Source organism: Notechis scutatus, chromosome 5 (genome assembly GCF_049901735.1).
Source record: "Notechis scutatus isolate UNSWTSFEM ecotype Mainland chromosome 5, rNotScu1.2, whole genome shotgun sequence".
Lineage (NCBI taxonomy): Eukaryota > Metazoa > Chordata > Lepidosauria > Squamata > Elapidae > Notechis > Notechis scutatus.
Window position 1 is genome coordinate 54,061,818 of NC_142013.1, and position 19,460 is coordinate 54,081,277.

Sequence of the window (19,460 nt, forward strand, 5' to 3'; positions counted from 1 at the left end):
TATATTATTCCAGTTTGTAATAAACCAACTTAAGTGGATAGGTCCAGGACTTGCTAATAATTACTTCCTTATTAAAGTTCATGTATCAAGCTATGTTTCTATCTCATCTATTAGGTAACATAATAATAGTACTTACTTAATTAAATTCAGATTTAAAACCAGTCTATACTAAAAGAGTAAAGCATTTGGGACTTTAATATACTACCCTTTCTACACAATTTTTAAGAATTTGTCTATTAAGAATGACCACTTCAGGGTATAATTTTCAGATTCCCACAAAATTTATATCTGAAAGTTCACTCAAGATTTGTATTTATTTATTGACTCAATTTCTATAGTCACCCATCTCAATCCAATTGACTCTGGACAATGAACAATATCACAATTAAAACCATAAAACACAAAAGCAGTTAAAAATGTTTTGAAGATATATTCTTCAGAAAAATTAGGCTTATTGTGTAGATTTCTTTTAACACTTCAAACAAATCCATTTCTTTTTTTTTTAAAAAAAATCTAAACCATGTTGTTTTACTTAAGCATCTTGGCAGCAGCATCTCAAACTGGATTCTCCATTCAAAATTACAAATAGGTTCATTATCTTAGGGATGTGCCCAAATTATCCCCTTGAGGCTAATTACCCCCAGTTTAGGAACCACTGTTCCAGCTAAAAGCAGTTTGAAAAATTGTACATATCCCTTATGTGGTGATAGAATGGAATATAAAGGAGTTTTAAAGGATGGAGAAGAGCATTAAAAGGACCACTATAGATTTAATCATTGTTACAAATCAATTCTTTTTAAGTAGGCTTCAAGTAATAAGGTAGCGTTTTTATTGCTTAAGCATCTGTTCTTCAACTCTAAAGCTACAGCACATAAATAATCTAAAAACTAGATATTAAGAAATCTAACAGATGTCTAAGATTATTCATATAGCAGAACTACCAAAATTATCCATCACAATGCAACTAATCTACACCTCTCAACTTAACATCTATATAAGAACTATAGATCAGTAAATTTGAGTTACAGTATAAGGCAATGTCTTTCAACCTGTGGACCAGAGACCACTTGTAGCATCAGAAGATTCCTTGAAATAAGACAAAGGTTCCCTCAGGCTGACCTTAACTGCTCATGTCTATCTATTTTTCCTGACAATAGTAAAGAAATGCTTTCCACTTTCTTCATCTTTCAACCTCCCAATCTAACCTACAATCCTGCAATTTCCAGTAGTTTCTCAGCCAAGTAAAACCAGATTCAAAACCCTGCTAAGTCTTTTCAAGAATAGTCAAAGTTAGCTAAGTGCTGCCCCCTGCTGTGGGTGCCTATATCTCTATGTATCTCTCTATCATACTTATATCTATCTCTATATTGATACTTAATATTTTAGACTATCAAAGCTGCCAGAAGTCAGCATTCTTGCCTGAAATCTCAGGATATTTGACATTATTATAATATTTTATCTAATTAAAATTTTAAATTAAATTCATGTTTATTTCATTCACAGACCTGCTAGTGCAATCTAAAAGAGATAATAATGTTGTTATTCTGGTGGGTGTCATCATTGCCAACTCTGGATTTATCTAATAATCCTAAAAATCTTCTGATGATTACAGAATGGTTCACATAAAGGAAATAAAGGAAAACCACTGGATTAATAATATTTTGCATGAATAATCAAGGGAATACAATAATTGGGAAGGAAGAGGAATAACATTTCTTTAGAACATTGGTATGTTCTGTTTTTAGGAAGTTGTATAAAAATACCAACCAGAAACATCAACTATACTAGTGATTCAATACTAAAACAACTTATAATTAAACAGACTGTGTGACATGAGCATGACAAAAGCAGAATAGATGTATTTTCTGCATTTCTCCCTCAAACCCTCGCGTCCAAGAAAAGATACAACCATCCAAAAGATTCAAACATCCTTGGTCAGAGTATTTCACACTCCTTATCATTGCAATTAGTGAGAAGTGAGTTATAACATTCATGTAATAGTGGGGAAAATGTTTCTTTTTCATTCATAATAGAACTAAGTCTGTGAACGATGAGGCTCTTGTATATTTCTATAGGATATTTAATAGCACAGTCAAATGTCTTCTATTTCTGATTCCTTTATGTTTGATATCTACAGCTTTAGTTTGATATCTACATCAGCATCAAACTTTAATTCTTTTATAGACACAGAAAGATTTGCACATTTTTAAAGCAGTCTCTGTATGAAATATCTTTCCAAGCCCTTCTGTTAGAGACCCCAGGGTTCCACTGCGTTGTTTCACCCTTCATTTTTAGCTCTGAAGATAGAGCAGCTAGGTCTGTTTGGATGTGCCTAACTTGCAATGGCATTGTATACTGAAGATTTTAACAGATAAGAAAGCATTTTATCATGATGCGCAACCTTGAGTCATTTAAGATTTACCTGAACCGGTACCTCGATCACATCTGTTTATATTAATATTTACTCCTGCATTTTACAGGCAAACTATTTTACTAACAAAAAGGAGTAACAACTGTAACAAAAAAGGAACAATAACTGATCTATATTAATACTGGCAAAAAATAAGAAATATAAATTTTGTAATTATACCTGAATTTTTTTCAACATGAACATTAACATATATTGCACAGATTCTTTTCTTACAAATATGCCAATATTTTCAGGAAATGATCATGATAAATATTAAAATACCATTGTAGTTAATACATTGCCTGAGTATTACGCAGAAATACATGTTTTTAACTCTGACTATGGAACCTCAAATATTCCCATTCTAAATATGAAGACATTTAATCTGCATATAGCACAGCATTTCAACCACAAAAAAGGAAACTAACAATTGAAAAAAGACTGCTTATGTTTTGAGACAGATTAGGTGGTTTAGCTATCCACAAATGTAATCAGTACACAGTTTCAGGATAACCAGTATTACCAAAAAAGCATATTATTATAATCTTGTAATTGTATCAATGGCCACAGAAGCAAGACAACTGCTGTGGAATAAAATTTCCTTTTTATACCTTTTTATAATTTTAAATAACAGGAGTTGAAAAAAAGCACCCGCAATCTTATTACAAACAGATAATAAGATTAATTTTATGCCTAATAGAAGAGAAAACTCTTCTAATAGGTGAAAATATAAGAACATATCTTTTTCTACCGCTGCATTTTATTATAATTTTATATTATTCATCTATTTATTGTTCTATTCTTAATTAGAAATTAGAGCCATTTATGTTGGAGAAATATTTTTATTTGTTTTTGTCTCCAACTTGAAGTGGTCATATGGCAATATGATTATGTGTCCTAGTTAGATTCATCTTTACTGTGACAAATTTAAATAAGAGTGCATTGTTAGAACAAATAAAGAATTACTGCAATACCATACAGCCAAATTTGCACTTTTTGACATATTTAAACTACACTTTTGATGCAGATAGCCAGGATTTTAACATTTCCTTAGAATGGTCATCAGAATACTTTCTTGAAAAGCAATAGCCTCAACCAGGAAAAAATAAAAATCTTCTGAACATCTCACAGGGCGGGTTTATTTAAATAACAGTATTTAATTCCCTCTGTCATAGGTCAATCACTATTCCTATATTCTCAAAGTACATAAAATTATACATTGATAGCAAAGTTGACCGATAAAATCCTAAAACCATTTTTATAAAAATGCATAAAGATGTCATCAATTTTATTAGCTTTAATGGGTATTGCTTTTTAAAAATGCTCTGAATAGTCAGGTTTATCATTCTGATTTTCATATTTACTCAATGTGGATAAGATTAAATAAATAGAAAAGCCCAATTTTTTACTAGGTTTTCCTTTTATTCTGATATTAGTGTCTTAAAATGTTCATTTTAAACTTAATTTGAAAGATGTTGAACAATTTTACCTTCAGAATAAAGTCCATCTCTCTTATTTTTACTAAACAATATTTCAGTCATTTGATATTCTACTATCAGAGAGTCCATGTTTATAAAAATAAAACGATTTTTAAACAAAGTAATACTGCAATGGTCTCAACAAGTCAATCCTGCTTGAGAATATTAATTACTGAAATATATTCAGTAACCTTATCAAATGAAAGGAAGCCATGGTCTATTATTATTAAAGAAATTATGCTGACTATAATTCTAAGATCACTTAAACCTGAATAATATGCAATAAATCTAGTTAGACATTGCAAAATATATATATATATATATATATATATATATATATATATATATATATATATATATATATATATATATATATATATATATATTATATATATATATATATATGGTATTCGCTTGGTTCAGGTATTTCCCACGTCATTGTAGTTCTTTTAAAGTTGTAGCAACGTTTCAGCAGAATCTCATCTGCCATCATCAGGCTTCTGGGAGCCTGATGATGGCAGATGAGATTCTGCTGAAACGTTGCTACAACTTTAAAAGAACTACAATGACGTGGGAAAATACCCGAACCAAGCCGAACACCATACATGTAAGTACCCGCGAAAACTTAAGAAAACAAATATATATATATATATATATATGATTCTGCTATCTATGTTTTAATTTTGTTTCTAAAATATAAAACTCTAGTTTAGGAAAAAGATAAAAATATTGCTATTAATAAAATATTGTACCCTGAAGAGTTTTTCATTAACATAAATCCTACCAGTATTTCTTCATATTAAATTAAAATTACATACAGTTTATTTCTTCAGAAGATAATTAATACTTACTGCCATATCTGTGATTATTAGCTAAGAGCTGTAACTATAAATGAATTCTACACAGACACAAATAATACATTATTTATCTCAAAAACATTATAATTCAGCCTTAGGAACATTATCATGTTAAGCAGTTGTTTCAAAAAGCTAAAAACAACACTAAGAAACTGGAGTCACAAACTGGTCAAAATTTTTATTAAATACTCCCCCATATATTTTTTTTAAAAGAAGTATATCTTAAAAAAAAAAAGCCTTACTAATTCTCGTAGCACAAAATAAAGTGAATAAAATATTATTTCAAAATAATGTCCAAATTAAAAGAAGAAAATTTCAGCTTCAAATCAAATGCCAAGAATTCCAAAATGTGTTATTTAATTCTCAATAATTACTTCTGCCAATGCCTAATTCAGATAAATATCCGAATTTGTTCAAAAATTATTGCAACCAGTAAATTCAGGTCTTCCCTCCAAAGGCTTTGCAAGTATAATCCACAGCACTGAACAGTGAATTTAAAAAAAACACCCAACTTTTTCTCAGTTTCAAGTTTTTAAGCCTTGTGGACAGGGAGTAGGAAAAAGGAAATTTACTAAGCAGTACAAAGGAAATCTTCTTGTCCTCTATTGTGGCTGTGGGGGTGTTGCCCAATTCTACCTTACTACTGTTTAAAAAGCAAATTTTGAGGGGAAAAGTACAATATAAAAATGCTAACCACAAGGCATTCCCTTTCTTACCTTAATAGTGCTCGCCATAATGTATCTAGCTTATTGATCGCTAATAATTGTCAATAATAATTATTGCTTCTGACCAGAAAGAAGTTTTGATGAAGTTATTTAGAACGGATGAGATTGTGCTAACTCTGGGAAATGAAGTCAGGCAGTGGCAGGAAGAGGTTTCTATTGGTCCTGGCTACTGCAGTTTGAAGAAACAGGATATTTGGGAGCTAAGAGATAAGAGGTCCTAAAACAATGTTGTTTTTCTTGACGATACGCAGCTAGAAGGTTTTTTTTAAATGTCAATTGGCTATGACAGTGTTGGCAGGTGCGATGCGATGTGCAGTAAATATGGTCTAACATACTGAAGCAGGATGCAGATGTCACATGAACTGGGCCAAATTTGATATAAGCCTTCTAAAAGGATTAAATATTTGGGGCCAAATTTAGACTGGACTAGCTGCTGTCACCCACAAATGTCAATAGATGCAGTAATATCCCTGAACTAACTTGCAACAATTAAGCTTGAATGATACCAACTGCCTTCTATGCCAGGTCAGGAACTTTTCCCATTGAACACCAACCTGCTGATTTTAATTGGCAACAACTTTCCAGAAGCTCCAGAAGCCTTTCCCAGCACTTTTCTATGAAGGCAGAGAAAAAAATGATTCTGACTTTCAAAGGTTTGTATATAATACAGATGAAATCTCCTTCAAGTCAGCTCAGTTCCTAGGGACTTCATGGATGTGTTCACATAACATTCTTGCTAGAAATATGGAAGTCATTTGCTCTTGTTTTCTTCTGGGATATATTTCAACATCCCAATCTAACTTACAATCCTAAGATTTGCTGGAGCTTCCAAACCATGACTTCCCACCTTCTAGGACAGATGAGATTGGTCAGGTGCTGTGATGATGTCAATGTTTGGTAACCAACCAAAATTTTTATAGTTCCCTTTTATAATGGTACAACCAATCCTGGTTGATGTTTGTGGATCTCAATAGCCTCTCAGTGCAGGTGGACAAAATACTTTCATATTTGTTGACAGCTTCTGTGTGACCTTGAACTGAATTTTATGATCATTATGGTATAGCACAATAGAAAAATGTCAGAAGGTTAACAAAGCTTGGTTATTTGCCTGTTACACATCAAGATTCTGCCCAAAAGCAGAACCAACCAAGAATCAGCTCCTCAAAATGGGATAATCATACATTTGCCTGGACAAGGGTCTTCTCAAGACTCAGCTGCTCAGACTAACCAACCAGGATTCAGCACCAACAATGAACCAATCAGGAATGAGCACTCCAAAAATGAGCAAAGGCCAACGTGAACAATGTATCAATCAGGAACAAATGCAACCAAAGCAACCAATTGGGAACAAAGAAAGAACCAATTGGAAATCACCTTGCCTAAAGACCAATCAGAAGTCCGGACACTTGACTATAAAGACAGGAGCCTGGTTAATCCCTACTAAGTTGCCTATAAAATATGTGGAAATCTATTATCTAGACTCATGGTCACAACTAAACCCTGATGCCCAACAGATATTGGCTGTGAAAGCTTATACCTAGTATAATGAACCAGGAATTCATTAAACCAGAAATATCACCTGAAGCTAAGATTACCAATTAAAATCTATCTTAATTTAGTCATGACATATTTATATTTCTTAGAAAAATCAGTTATACTAGGAATAATTGGATGTGCAACAAAACCAGGTTGGCCAGAATTCACTGATACTGTGCAATATAGTAGCTTAAATTCCTTGTATGTCTAATCACAATTGACCAAATAAAGTATTCTATTCTAAATCTATAAACACTAAACAACCTTGTGAAATATAAAAAACAGAACATGTGACTTAACAGATGAAAACAAAGATTTATCTATTTTATATTTTTTATAATAGAATGTTCATTTTTTTTCTCCAATGTAGAAATAAAATGACTTGCAACAAAATATCATGAACTTTAAAAAAAAACTAAAGGTTTTTTTACACTAAAGGAAAAAAAATTAACAACAAAACCTTAACGAAAAAATAAAATAAAAGTGCCTGATAAGAAGTGAAACAAGGTCAAAGACATATTTTCGAAATGTTATTTCATAAACTGAGCATAACTATAAAATTACCTTTCTCTTGTTCCTTCCAGATGAATATCTGGCAGAGATTGGACTGTAAGATGGGACCATATGGTGGGCAAAGTTCCCATAGGGGAGAATTTGATTCATGAAGGACTCTTGTCTCAAACTCTTTAGAACTTCCAGGACTTTGCATTGAGCTGAAAACAAATAGATAATCACAGGTCTTTCATATTATATATCCCATTCAAGCAACATTGGCTTCCATATTTTGAACAAATTAAGGCTTCAGACTCTCTTACAGTCCAAAAAGATGACACTGCTAATGATTCATTACCATCTGCATATTTGTAAGCAAGGATGGTTGCAGAATATGCCTAAACTATGAAGTTCATTCACAACACCATCCTTAACATGCTGAATACCTCTAGGATCAGCAGGCCAAGGATTTCTTACTTGCTTTTGTATTGTAAATAACTTCTGTACATTCACAGTCCTGGGTTAGAGAGTGAGAATAGGAGAAGATTAGCATTATCTGAGATGTTGTCGACTCTCTAAATATTAAAAATTATGAATTGGAGAACAAGATGGATCATTGCAAAAACTTGTACAAGGGAAATCCCTCAACATCATCTACTAAATTAACCATTTGTCTAAAATGATATCAACCAGGTGGTTGGGCTAGAAGACCTTCAAAGTCCCTTCCAACTCTGTTATTCTGAGAGCCACCTCAGACTTGTCAGTCTTTCCAGGTATTCTACTGGAAACATGATGAGAAAACCTAAATTAGTTTTAAGAAAGGATTGCAAAATGGTGTGTCATATATACAGCTTAGAAGCATATACCGTAGTAGTTGAAAGCAATGTAATATACAACTTAATGTTTTCATAGAAAATATTTTAATACAATTGTGTCTGTGTTCTTAAGACTGAAAATATATCTCTAGGAATTGCTAGCTGTTGATTTTTCAGATAAAACATCAAATATTGGTAATTACTTTCCAAGCCCTAAAGAGCTTGAGTCTGAATTATCTAAGAGGGAACATATAGAAACATTGTCGCTATGGCTCTTAGAGATCTACCTGCAAGTACTCCTAATAGTGACAGGAAATTTAAAGTTTCTTTGTTAGGGCAAAATTACACACATTCCTTTACTCCTCTTTCTACTACTAAGTGTAAATCTTAATCAATAGCCCTGGTAACTCAGAGGAAGAAACATTTCCTTCTTAGCACCAGGTTATCTGTGACATTCAGAAAGGTTGTCAAATTCTATTGCTGTTCAACATTTAGTAATATGGTTGCTTTATAAACTAACTCACCTACCTTTGTCTACATTTTCATGGACTTCTTCAGTCTACAGTGTTTGGTTGACAATAAAAATACTTTGGCATTGGCTATAATTCAGATAAACTGAGCTGAAGCTAAATGGACAGCGACTAATTATAAAATATTAACTTCTAATTAATTTAATGATTTAGACTTATAATAACTTTATTGTCACTTTAAATGTACACTAATTGGCATTACATTAAAATGAAATGTCATTGCACACAACTCTCAAAGGGTCACCACCTCCAATATATACTACGCAAACATGACAAAAATATAAATAAATAAATAAAAGATTATGCATATACTCACATATATCATATGACACAGAAATACAACACGGTCTAGTTCAGATGTATAAATGTACATGGTGAGAAAAACAAATCTTGTGAGTTTACCAGATGGGTGGTATAGGGAACAAAGCTGTTACAGAATCTGATACTCCTGCTAGAAATACTTTGAAACCTCCTCTCAAAGGGGAGCAACAGAAACAGACCGTAAAGTGGGTGTGTGGGGTGTGATGACCAGGGACAAGGCACGAAGGTCACACAGCCAGTTGAGAGTTCAAACACCCCTTTAATGCTCCAAATTTCCCCCCTAAACGCTCCCACATTTAAGCCCCAGAGCAAAGTGCACATGCACACACGGCAGCCTTTGGCTGCGCACAGTCCAGCAAAGCAAAGGAACAGGGAAATGAGTCCACAAAGCAAGGAAAAAGCAAGCAGTCCTGCAAGCTCCAAATGTCTGTACTGGCACACCAAACTCTAAAAATTCAACATTTACTCCCAACAAATGCCCCTTCCCAAAATGTCTCCTTAAATCTCAGTCCCCAAGTGTGCCTTGTGAAGAGGAGTGGGGTACTCTCCTCCTGAGTCATCAGGTCGGCCTGCGCTGTTTCTGCCTTCTCTCCTCTCTCCATGCTCAGGGATCAGGAGGGAGCAGTCCTTGCTCGTTGCTTGAGCTCCATTGCTCCTTATTTCCATTGCTTGCCCTCTCTGTCATCCTGCCCCTGTTCCTCCATTCTAACAAACCATCCCAATCCTGAGGGGCCTTGGGCTGCCTCATCCTGCTCCTCCCCACATTTCTCCAAAGCCAATGAAGCTGACCTCTCCATCTCCATCGGCTCCAGCTCTGGCTTGTCCTCCTCTACAGATTCAGGCTCTGATGGGGCATGACATGGGGTCTCTAACCATGCTTTGAGCTCCAACCACATAGCACATATAAACAGTATCCTGAATACCAGGAAGTGAGCTTCCTATCCTCTCGGCTGTCTTTACCACTCTTTCTATCTGAAGCACAATCATGCCTCTGTAAAAATTGGCCAGGACAGAAGAAGAAAGATGTACTTTCCTCATCCGACGCAGGAAATATAGGCACTGGTTTGATGACCATGCTGGCTCTTTCTGAAATCTACAATGATCTCCTTTGTTTTATTAACATTTAGAACCAGGTTACTTTTATTGCACCAGTCCACCAGAGCCTTCACCTCTTCCCTATAAGCATCTTCATTGTCAGCCTAGATAAAACCCATGACTGTCGTGTCATCCGCATACTTCATAATATGATTTGTAACAGATTTAGCACAGCAGTCATGGGTCACCAAGGTGAACAATAATGGATTCAAGACACAGCCCTTGGGGAACCTGTACTCAAGGAGATGGAATGGGAAACTTTTCTTACAACTCGCACAAACTGGAGCCTATCAATAAGGAAATCAAGTATCCAGCTACATAAAAGAGTATTAAAACCTAATACTTTTATTTTATTTATCATAAACCTAATAATAATGTTATCCTGCCTTTATTACTTTATAAATAACTTAAGACAGCAAACATCCATAATATTCCTTCTTTCTATATTCCCCACAACCACCACCCTATGAAGAGAGTTGGGCTGAGAGAGAGTAACTGACCCAGAATCAGTCAAGATAGTTTCCATGCCTAAGGCAAGATTAAAACTCACAACTTCTTGGTTTCTAGCCTTATGCTTTAACCATTAGCCTGGCTTGCTTAGTTATTTAGCTCTCATAATAGTTACAACAGAAGCTATGTTAGACAGTTGATTCAATTACTTTTAGTTTTCTGTCACTGATCTTGCTACTGGACCAATTATAATCTTCCTTAGGTTTTTTTTTTCTGTTTCTAATCAATTTTGTAAATGTGTGTTTATTTTTTTAAGTAGAAATAATAATAAAATTTATACATTAAATTTATGCTATACATTACAAGAATAAGATTAAAAACTATTTTAAAAGTGAAATGTTTGGATGTGATTTATACCTACAGCATTCTGTTTAGAACTATCTTTAAGCAAATAAAGACTAATTATTACATCAAAAGGCATACGTTTCCTGAAGAATTTCTTCCTTTCTTTCTTTCTCTCTCTCTCTCTCTTTCTTTCTTTTGCTTTTTATTTTTTAAATTGTTAAGTATTAACTTTATCTCAACAATACATGTGGTCAAATTTTATAGTTTCATTTTTATATTTATTTAGTGTACCTATTTAGTTAGTCATCAGCTTTGAAAACATCATTTCAAAATTCAAACATATATACTCCAGAGTCTTCAGATATAACTCTGAAGCTAAATATATACTGTCTTAGTTTTGTGAGGAATTATATCTTTTCAAGTTTTCTCCAACACTCCTACAAAACCTGGCATCCTTTATCAGGCATATTTTAGATCAGAATGGCCATTTCACAATATCAATTAATTTTCTCATCCCTAGAATAAAACAATCCCTACTATGTAAGTTATTTCAAGGTTTGCTACACTTTGGTAATCAACATCTGAGCCATCATTTTTCTGACCTCAAATATACTCATTTTGCTAAACTATTGTTCCCATATTCATTTGCATTTGATTATCTTCCAAATTTACATCCAGTTTCTTATCTGAGATTCCAGATGAAAAAGGAAGAAAGGAAGGAAGGAAGGAAGGAAGGAAGGAAGGAAGGAAGGAAGGAAGGAAGGAAGGAAGGAAGGAAGGAAGGAAAGAAGGAAGGAGGGAAGGAGGGAAAGAAGGGAGAAAAAGGGTATATGCATTGCAGTAAAACATGGTTGAATATTTTAATACAATCCCTATATCTTTTTTTGCCCTACTTCTGTGTTTTCCCATATGCAAGCACAACAACAGAAACAAAACATATGTCCCCATATGAAAACCAATCTTCAGAGTAGAAAAATATGATATACTGCAAGACAAATATCACAAGGGTAGATCATCACATGACTAGTGATAATATGTCCCACTACCAAAAGGCACGTAAAAGAATCTTCTAGTGGTAAATCTTATGTTTTGCAGTAACAAATTAAAAATAACAAATTATTTAACAATAGATAATGATATGATTCCCAAAGATGGGAGCATTTTGCTTAAATGGGTAAAATAACCTCCTAATAGCTTTTGTTCCATAAACCTTTACATAAAATTATAAAACTGAGAAGAAAGAACAGTAGCATCAGCATCAAGCAGCATCAAGCAACAACCTTATAAAAGGCTAGATACCTCTCTAAAACTATCTTCTTCTGCAATAAACCTGAATATGTGCTAAAATTCAAAGTATTACTGAAAAAAGATGTTAAGTAACTATTTTTTAAGCTAGGCTAACTTATTGCTTTTCATTTGCTTTGTTTGCTGTTGCTGCTTTCTCTTGTTTTTCCTGGAAATCCTGTTTTCTTAGTAAATATATTTTTATTTAGAAATTTGTCTTAAAAGGGTCTCTGTCATTAAAAACATTTTTTTTCAAAGTAAATTTTTATTAGTCATATTTCCACCATAGCACCACATTTCCACTCATTACAGCATTCTGATATCAGTATTCACCCCTATTGACATAGTTTCTAATTATATAGGTTACTATTCTATATATTATATAATTATTTCAACATATATAATCATTTCAACATTTAACTTGTAACAATATTTATATATATACAGTATTTCCCCATTTTATTATAGTTCCTACATAGTCTTCATATGACAACTTTACGTCTGTTTTCTAATCAATTATTACCATATATTCCAGGTATTATAGTATTCCGGTTCTTCTCTATCTTTTAATTCCATAGTTACATTAAAAACATTTTCATGTGCAACACTGCATAAGTGATAGAGCTGCCCTTAGCTGTAAGACTTGCATACACTCTAAAGAATGCATTGATGGCTTTACCTTTCACTTTTATTTTCTTAGCGCTGGACTGAAAAGAGAAGTTCTTGTTATAAGTGTTATAAACTCCACAAGCAGACAGCCCTAGACATGTCAGAAGATTCAATCTAAATGGAGACAAATTATTATAATTAACTTATATGACAAATCTTTGGAGGAAAAGGTCTGCTAGGTATGTTTTTAAATCATCAACTTCTTACAGAATTGACAGATTAGTATGTTAGAAGGCATCTTCAAATTATGTTTACTTACAAGTAAGCATTAAAAGCAAATCTAGTCACCACATAGTGGATAAACTATGTTGTGGTGGGATAGTTTCCACCCTGCAGATTAAATGTGAATATTATTTTAGTCACTAGATGGTGCTCACCATTCTTCTAAAGAAAAGGTTTATTGAGAAAATTAACCTGTTTTATTAGGCATCAAACATTAATTTTCTTTATCTTATAATTGACTCCATTTTTGGCCCTGAATATAATCTGAAAGTATATTCAGCATCAGATACAGAATTAATTTTTTGTATGATTCTGAACAGTTGGGTACAGGGAAGAAACCTGTCTTAACAACTGAAAATGTAGAAAACGTTTACTGAATATATATAATCACCAGTGGACAATGCACCAATCAATAAGTGCAACTAAAGTAAATAAAAAAAATATCCTCTAGTTAAAAGGCTGAATGTAATCTACATTGCCCATTATTTAAAATGTGTTAAGCTTTTTTTATCAACAAGAACTTTATGTGCTATTTTCACTACTGCTAAAAATTCTCAGGCTCAAACTTTACAGAAATATGGGATAAAAGGGAGCTGATATTTCTCTTTTGAGGCAAGAATTAATATTCAGTTATTTTTAATTGTCTTTTCTGTTTTTTTTTGTATTTGAACGGTTCACTAACATATTAAATAAATTTTACTTGTAGGGTTTTGAGATTTCATCCAATCAACCTGAATCATTTATTGAGGCACAAATTAAATTCCTTATAAGAGCAGACAGACGTCTAATACTGGATTGGTATACATTCTTAGTGTCTGAAAACATGAAACAGATGTGAAATGTATTAATTTGAATCTTGGTGAACCAGGAAGACTAGGACTTATCCAGATTGTTTTAATCATTCAAAGCTGTCACACTTTGGCCACCAAGACTTTTTCCTTTGTTACCATATGTTATGCATCTATATCATATGATACAAATTCATTTTTTTTCAACAAAAGTGCCTATTAGGGCTCCCTATTATCTATTTATCTACCTATTTATGAGCGCCAGTGTGGTGTAATGTTTAAGATATCGAACTGGACTTTGGGAAATTCATTATGAACCTCTCTCTTCTCTCCCTCCCTCCCTCCCTCTCTCTCTCTCTCTCTCCCACACAGACATGTGTTTCTGTGTATACATACATATGAATACAATAATATAGAAATAATTTATAATAGTAATCCCCAAATTAACCTTAACCTTTATAGTATTTATGATCTTGATAGAGCATGATTATTTATTTTGCCACAAAGTTCATTTTAGAGTACTTTGTAACTTTGCGAGTACACTCAATATTAACACATCAATATTTAATAATCAGAATGAAGCAAACTGTTTCATCACTAATAGAACAACAACCCTAATATCCATATGTACTGATCTAAAGTTCTGTATCTGGGGTCTTATGTGTGTGTTTTTTTCATATTGTGAACCTTAAATAAATTCCATTCAATGAGACTGGTACTACTTTATATAGCTCTATATTCAATTTATTTTCATATTGTCCTGTTTGCTCAAAAAAACCCTAAACTAAGCTTATTGTATAACATAATTATTTCATAATATTGTGAAGCTGTGGATTCCACATTCAGGAAGCATCCTGATTTTTGCATAGAATGACTATTCAACAAAAACAGAAGTTAGTCCACAATTTTGAAGGTGAAGAGCTATGAATATAGCCCATTTCCACACAACAGAATGATACAGTTCTCCCATTGGGTTAATTATTAAAATTAGAAAAAGAAGATCTCATACCCATGTAAAATTTCTCTCTATTTGTTCAAAATAAGATTTGTATTATACTTGGCTCATCTTTCTCCACTTGTTTTTGATGTGCTACCCAATGATTTTCTACGTTAGCATTTTCTATGAAATGTAAAATGGGGCTGTAGAGATCACCAATCAGAATTATAGATTTGATCTGGAATAACGTATTTCCTGTAAATAAATCTCCTTTCTGTTTATAAATCTGCTTCATTAGTTTTTACTCAGGTTAAATTCCTGCTTTTAGGGAACAGCCACAGATACGCACACAGAAGCAGACACATACCACCATAATGCTTCAACTTCCAAAAATGAAGAGATGGAACATGATAGATTTCATACATACGTGGAGTGCATTTGAATTATGCTCCTTTAAAATCTATGGATTTTTAAAGTGAGTGCAATTTTGCAATTTAGAGATCGAATGTATTCAGTGAGAATAGCATCTGTGGAAACACTGCAAATTTCAGACAAATCTTACTTTTCACTGTCAGTAATAGGTGTACAGTACATCACTAGTGTTGGATGATTAATCTATTGAAGCCCAGATCAATCCTACAATAGTAATATTGTTTATGGTCAGCACAATACAAACCACTGCTAATTTGCCAACTATCTTTATTTAGCATTCTAATGTTCCTTTTCTAGTTAATATGGAACACCTTTTACTTCTTTGTGTCAGGTTCCAAGTAATGCAACCATTATAAAGCAAAATCCAAGGCATTTCCTCAAAGAATAAGTTTATTTGGATACACCATCTTGGCACTAACTGGTGGAAAGCCAGTACTGAAAGTTTCCCGGCTTTCCACGTCACTATAACTAGAATTTTCTCAATTTTCCAAAACAATATATCACATTGTCCAACCAGGATGTGAAACAATTTCCTGGCAACTTCACTTCTCCTTCCTCTGGCCGAGCAGTTGTTGGAACGCAGCTGACTCATCGTCCAGCTATATGGTTTTGGCTGGAGCTCCATCCACCTCAGCTCTCCCCCATTCCAGCTCTCAAGGGTGTCAAACTGAATTCATATGGTTCCACTACCTAACCAAATTCAGGCTTGACACTTTGCTTTCTTTTGGGAGTGGTAGAGATATATCACAAGTGCAGAAAGCAAGTTCAGGTAACTTGAATATATTTATATGGTTTGACATTGTTTTGTCATTAGCTTTTGTTTTAATGCTATACTTCTATTTTACTATTGTATAAGATGGAGTATCATTCATCCTATGCAGGGGTGGGATTTTAAAAATCCCAGCAACCGGTTCTCTGCCCAGTTGCTGGGTGGACAAAGCCATGGTGGGCAAGACCTACCGGAACTTCAGTTTCCGGCTTCCTGGGGAGGCCATTTTCGTCCTCCCAAGGGTCCAGAGGCCTCCCCTGGGCCTCTGGGAGGGTGAAAACAGCCTCCCCCAGCCTCTGGAAGCCCACTGGAAGCTAGAAATAGGCCTATTTCCAGACTCCCAGAAGACCCGTTTTCCCCCTCCCAGGGCCTCCACGCAGACCCTGCACTTACCTCCATCAAAAATGGGCACATGGAGACTCCTGGGAGGGGAGGAGTGGGAGGGGAGGGGCCAGCTGGTTATTTGAAATACTGGTTCAGTGAACCAGCTGTAAATTGGTCCGAACTGGTAGAATCCCATCCCTGCCTTTATGTCTTGCTTAATGTGCATAAAAATGCTTTGAAATGACAGCAACTCATTATGTTGCCTCCATCTCATTCCCAGCCAACTGCTCCATCTCTAGACATGGGCAGCAATTTGCTCAGTGCCAGTTGGCCTGGCAAGTCAGCTGAGCGAGTGCCCTCTTCCCATCTGGCATTCATTCAGCCTTCATAGCCATTTTGGCTTTGGGTGTGTGAGAGAAAGACTAGATCCTTTGTGTTTTCTCTTTACATCAAGATATCAAACTTCCAGGAGACTGACAGATCTGTCAGTCAAACAGGAATCAGGCGATTTAATTTGTAGTACATTCTGCTGGGAAGATCGTAAACCAGAGAAAATGTGTGAGACATACATACACAACTACACACACACATAAATGTGGAGCAGAGGTGAGAGAAAGAAATTATTTTGCTTAACAAACAAACAAAAAACAATTTATGCAGGAAACTGGTGTTAGGAAGGGAAAAGGAAAGAATGATCCAAAGCCACAATAAGGCTGATAACACAATGGTTTGACTTCTCCAATCTATATTTCAAACCTGCTCTTCTGATTTCTAAGGCTGGCTTGGAGGCAGGAAGTGGTAGTACTTGAGGTAGGTATATCAAACTTCTTGGACAGGACAATTGCAGGTGGTCCTCAATTTACAACTGTTCATTTAGTGACAAAGTTATAGCAGCACTGAAAAAAGTGACTTATGACCATTTTTCACACTTATGACTGTTGCAGAAACCCCATGATCACATGATCAAAATTCAGATGCATGGCAACTGGTTCATATTTATGATGGCTGCAGTGTCCCAAGGTCATGTGATCACATTTTGCAACCTTCTGACAAGCAAAGTAAATGGGAAAGCCAGATTCACTTAACAACCTTGTTACTGTTCTGATCCAGGCTTCATTCAAATTAAGAAAACACATGCTGTGTGTAAAAGCCAATCTTTTTTAATGCGATGTTGGGAATTATTTGCATTCCCAGCCAAAACTCATTAAACACAATTGTCTGAGATAAGAGCATGCCTTTCAGAGTTGTAAAAGGTTGCCAAGAAACAGGCATTCACTTAATTAGCAGATAAACCGACAGAAGTTCCAGCAAAGACAAACCAGAGTCCACAGGGCTGCGATGATGAATCAGAATCTAATGAACTTCTTTGCTTCCTGCAAAGAGCACATCCCCAAGGGCTGGCTTTTATCCCTTATGGGAAGGGCAATCACCTCCCAGCCTTACTCCCGAGTCACCCCTTCTGCTTCAGCTGCTCTCTCCTTCCAGCATCCCTATGCACACGTGCACTGGGAACAGGCTCCCCGAGGTCCTCTGCTTCGCTGCTGCCAGACTCCAAAGGCTCCGAAGGCAGCACCCCACTCTCAGATAGTCCTGGCCTCATCCCTGCATCAGATGTAGGACCCTCTCCCAAGTCCTCACCAGACTCCCCAACTGGTTCCCTTTCATCCTCACTGTCCAATACCTCTGTCATCCACACCAGCTGTTGGCGAACCGCAACAGTAACTAACTTAACAACTGCAGTGATTTACTTAACAACTATGACAAGAAAGGACATCAAATGGGGCAAAACTTACTTAACTGTCTCACTTACCAACAAAAAAGTTTGGGCTCAGTTGTAGTCATAATCATCCATTATCACCCATCCCCTCCCACTTGTGACTGTATGACTGTAACTTTGTCGCTTGTATCCTTACGATTTATATTGACTGTTTCCTAGTATGATTTAGAATTAGAATTAGAATTCTTTTATTGGCCAAGTGTGATTGGACACACAAGGAATTTGTCTTGGTGCAAATGCTCTCAGTATACATAAAAGAAAAGATACATTCATCAAGAGTCAAGAATCATTAGGTACAACACTTAATAATAGTCATAGGGTACAATAAGCAATCAAATCATACTAGGAAACAGTACAATATAAATCATAAGGATACAAGCGACAGAGTTACAGTCATACAGTCACAAGTGGGAGGAGATGGATGATAAGGAGTGATGAGAAGATTAATAGTAATAGTAGTGCAGACTTTGTAAATAGCTGGACAGTGTTGAGGGAATTATTTGTTTAGCAGAGTGATTGCATTCGGGGAAAAACTGTTCTTGTGTCTAGTTGTTCCGATGTGCAGTGCTCTATAGTGTAATTTTGAGAGAAGGAGTTGAAACAGTTTATGCCCGGGATGTGAGGGGTCTGTAAATATTTTCACAATCCTCTTTTTGACTGGTGCAGTATACAGGTCCTTGATTGAAGGCAGGTAGGTAGTAATTGTTTTTTTTCTGCAGTCCTAATTATCCTTCTGTGTCTGTCCTGTTGGTTTCCAGAACCCAACCAGACAGCTATAGAGGTGCAGATGACAGACTCAATAATTCCTCTGTAGAACTGGATCAGCAGCTCCTTGGGCAGTTTGAGCCTTCTGAGTTGGCACAGAAAGAACATTCTTTGTTGTGCTTTTTTGATGATGTTTTTGATGTTAGGTGTCCATTTTAGGTCATGTGAACCTAGAACCTAGAAATTTGAAGGTCTCTGCTGTTGATACTGTGTTGTCTAGTATTGTAAGAGGTGGTAGTATGGGAGGGTTTCTTCTAAAGTCTACTACCATTTCTAGGGTTTTGTGTGTGTTCAGTTCCAGATTGTTCCGGTTACACCACAAGGCAAGTTGTACAACTTCCTGTCTGTATGCAGATTCGTTGTTGTCTCGAATGAGACCAATCACTGTTGTGTCATCTGAAAACTTCAGTATTTTAACAGATGGATTGTTTGAGATGCA

General features: G+C 35.0%; 1 protein-coding gene across 7 annotated transcripts in view; it reads right to left on the reverse strand.

Annotated features, from left to right (window-relative positions):
• Positions 1-19,460, reverse strand: part of ERG (ETS transcription factor ERG) — a 128,979-nt gene that overhangs the window by 35,998 nt on the left and 73,521 nt on the right. For 2 of the 7 annotated variants that reach the window (XM_026664241.2, XM_087966781.1), the window contains exon 2: positions 7,571-7,719. The exons of 1 other annotated variant lie outside the window; for it this stretch is intronic. In XM_026664241.2, coding sequence (XP_026520026.1) covers positions 7,571-7,669 — 99 coding nt within the window. In that variant the 5' untranslated portion in view covers positions 7,670-7,719. Of the gene's footprint in view, positions 1-5,461; positions 5,596-7,570; positions 7,720-19,460 lie in introns of those variants that run through there. 4 more of the 7 variants (XM_087966783.1, XM_026664245.2, XM_087966780.1 and 1 more) reach the window with 3 other exon arrangements.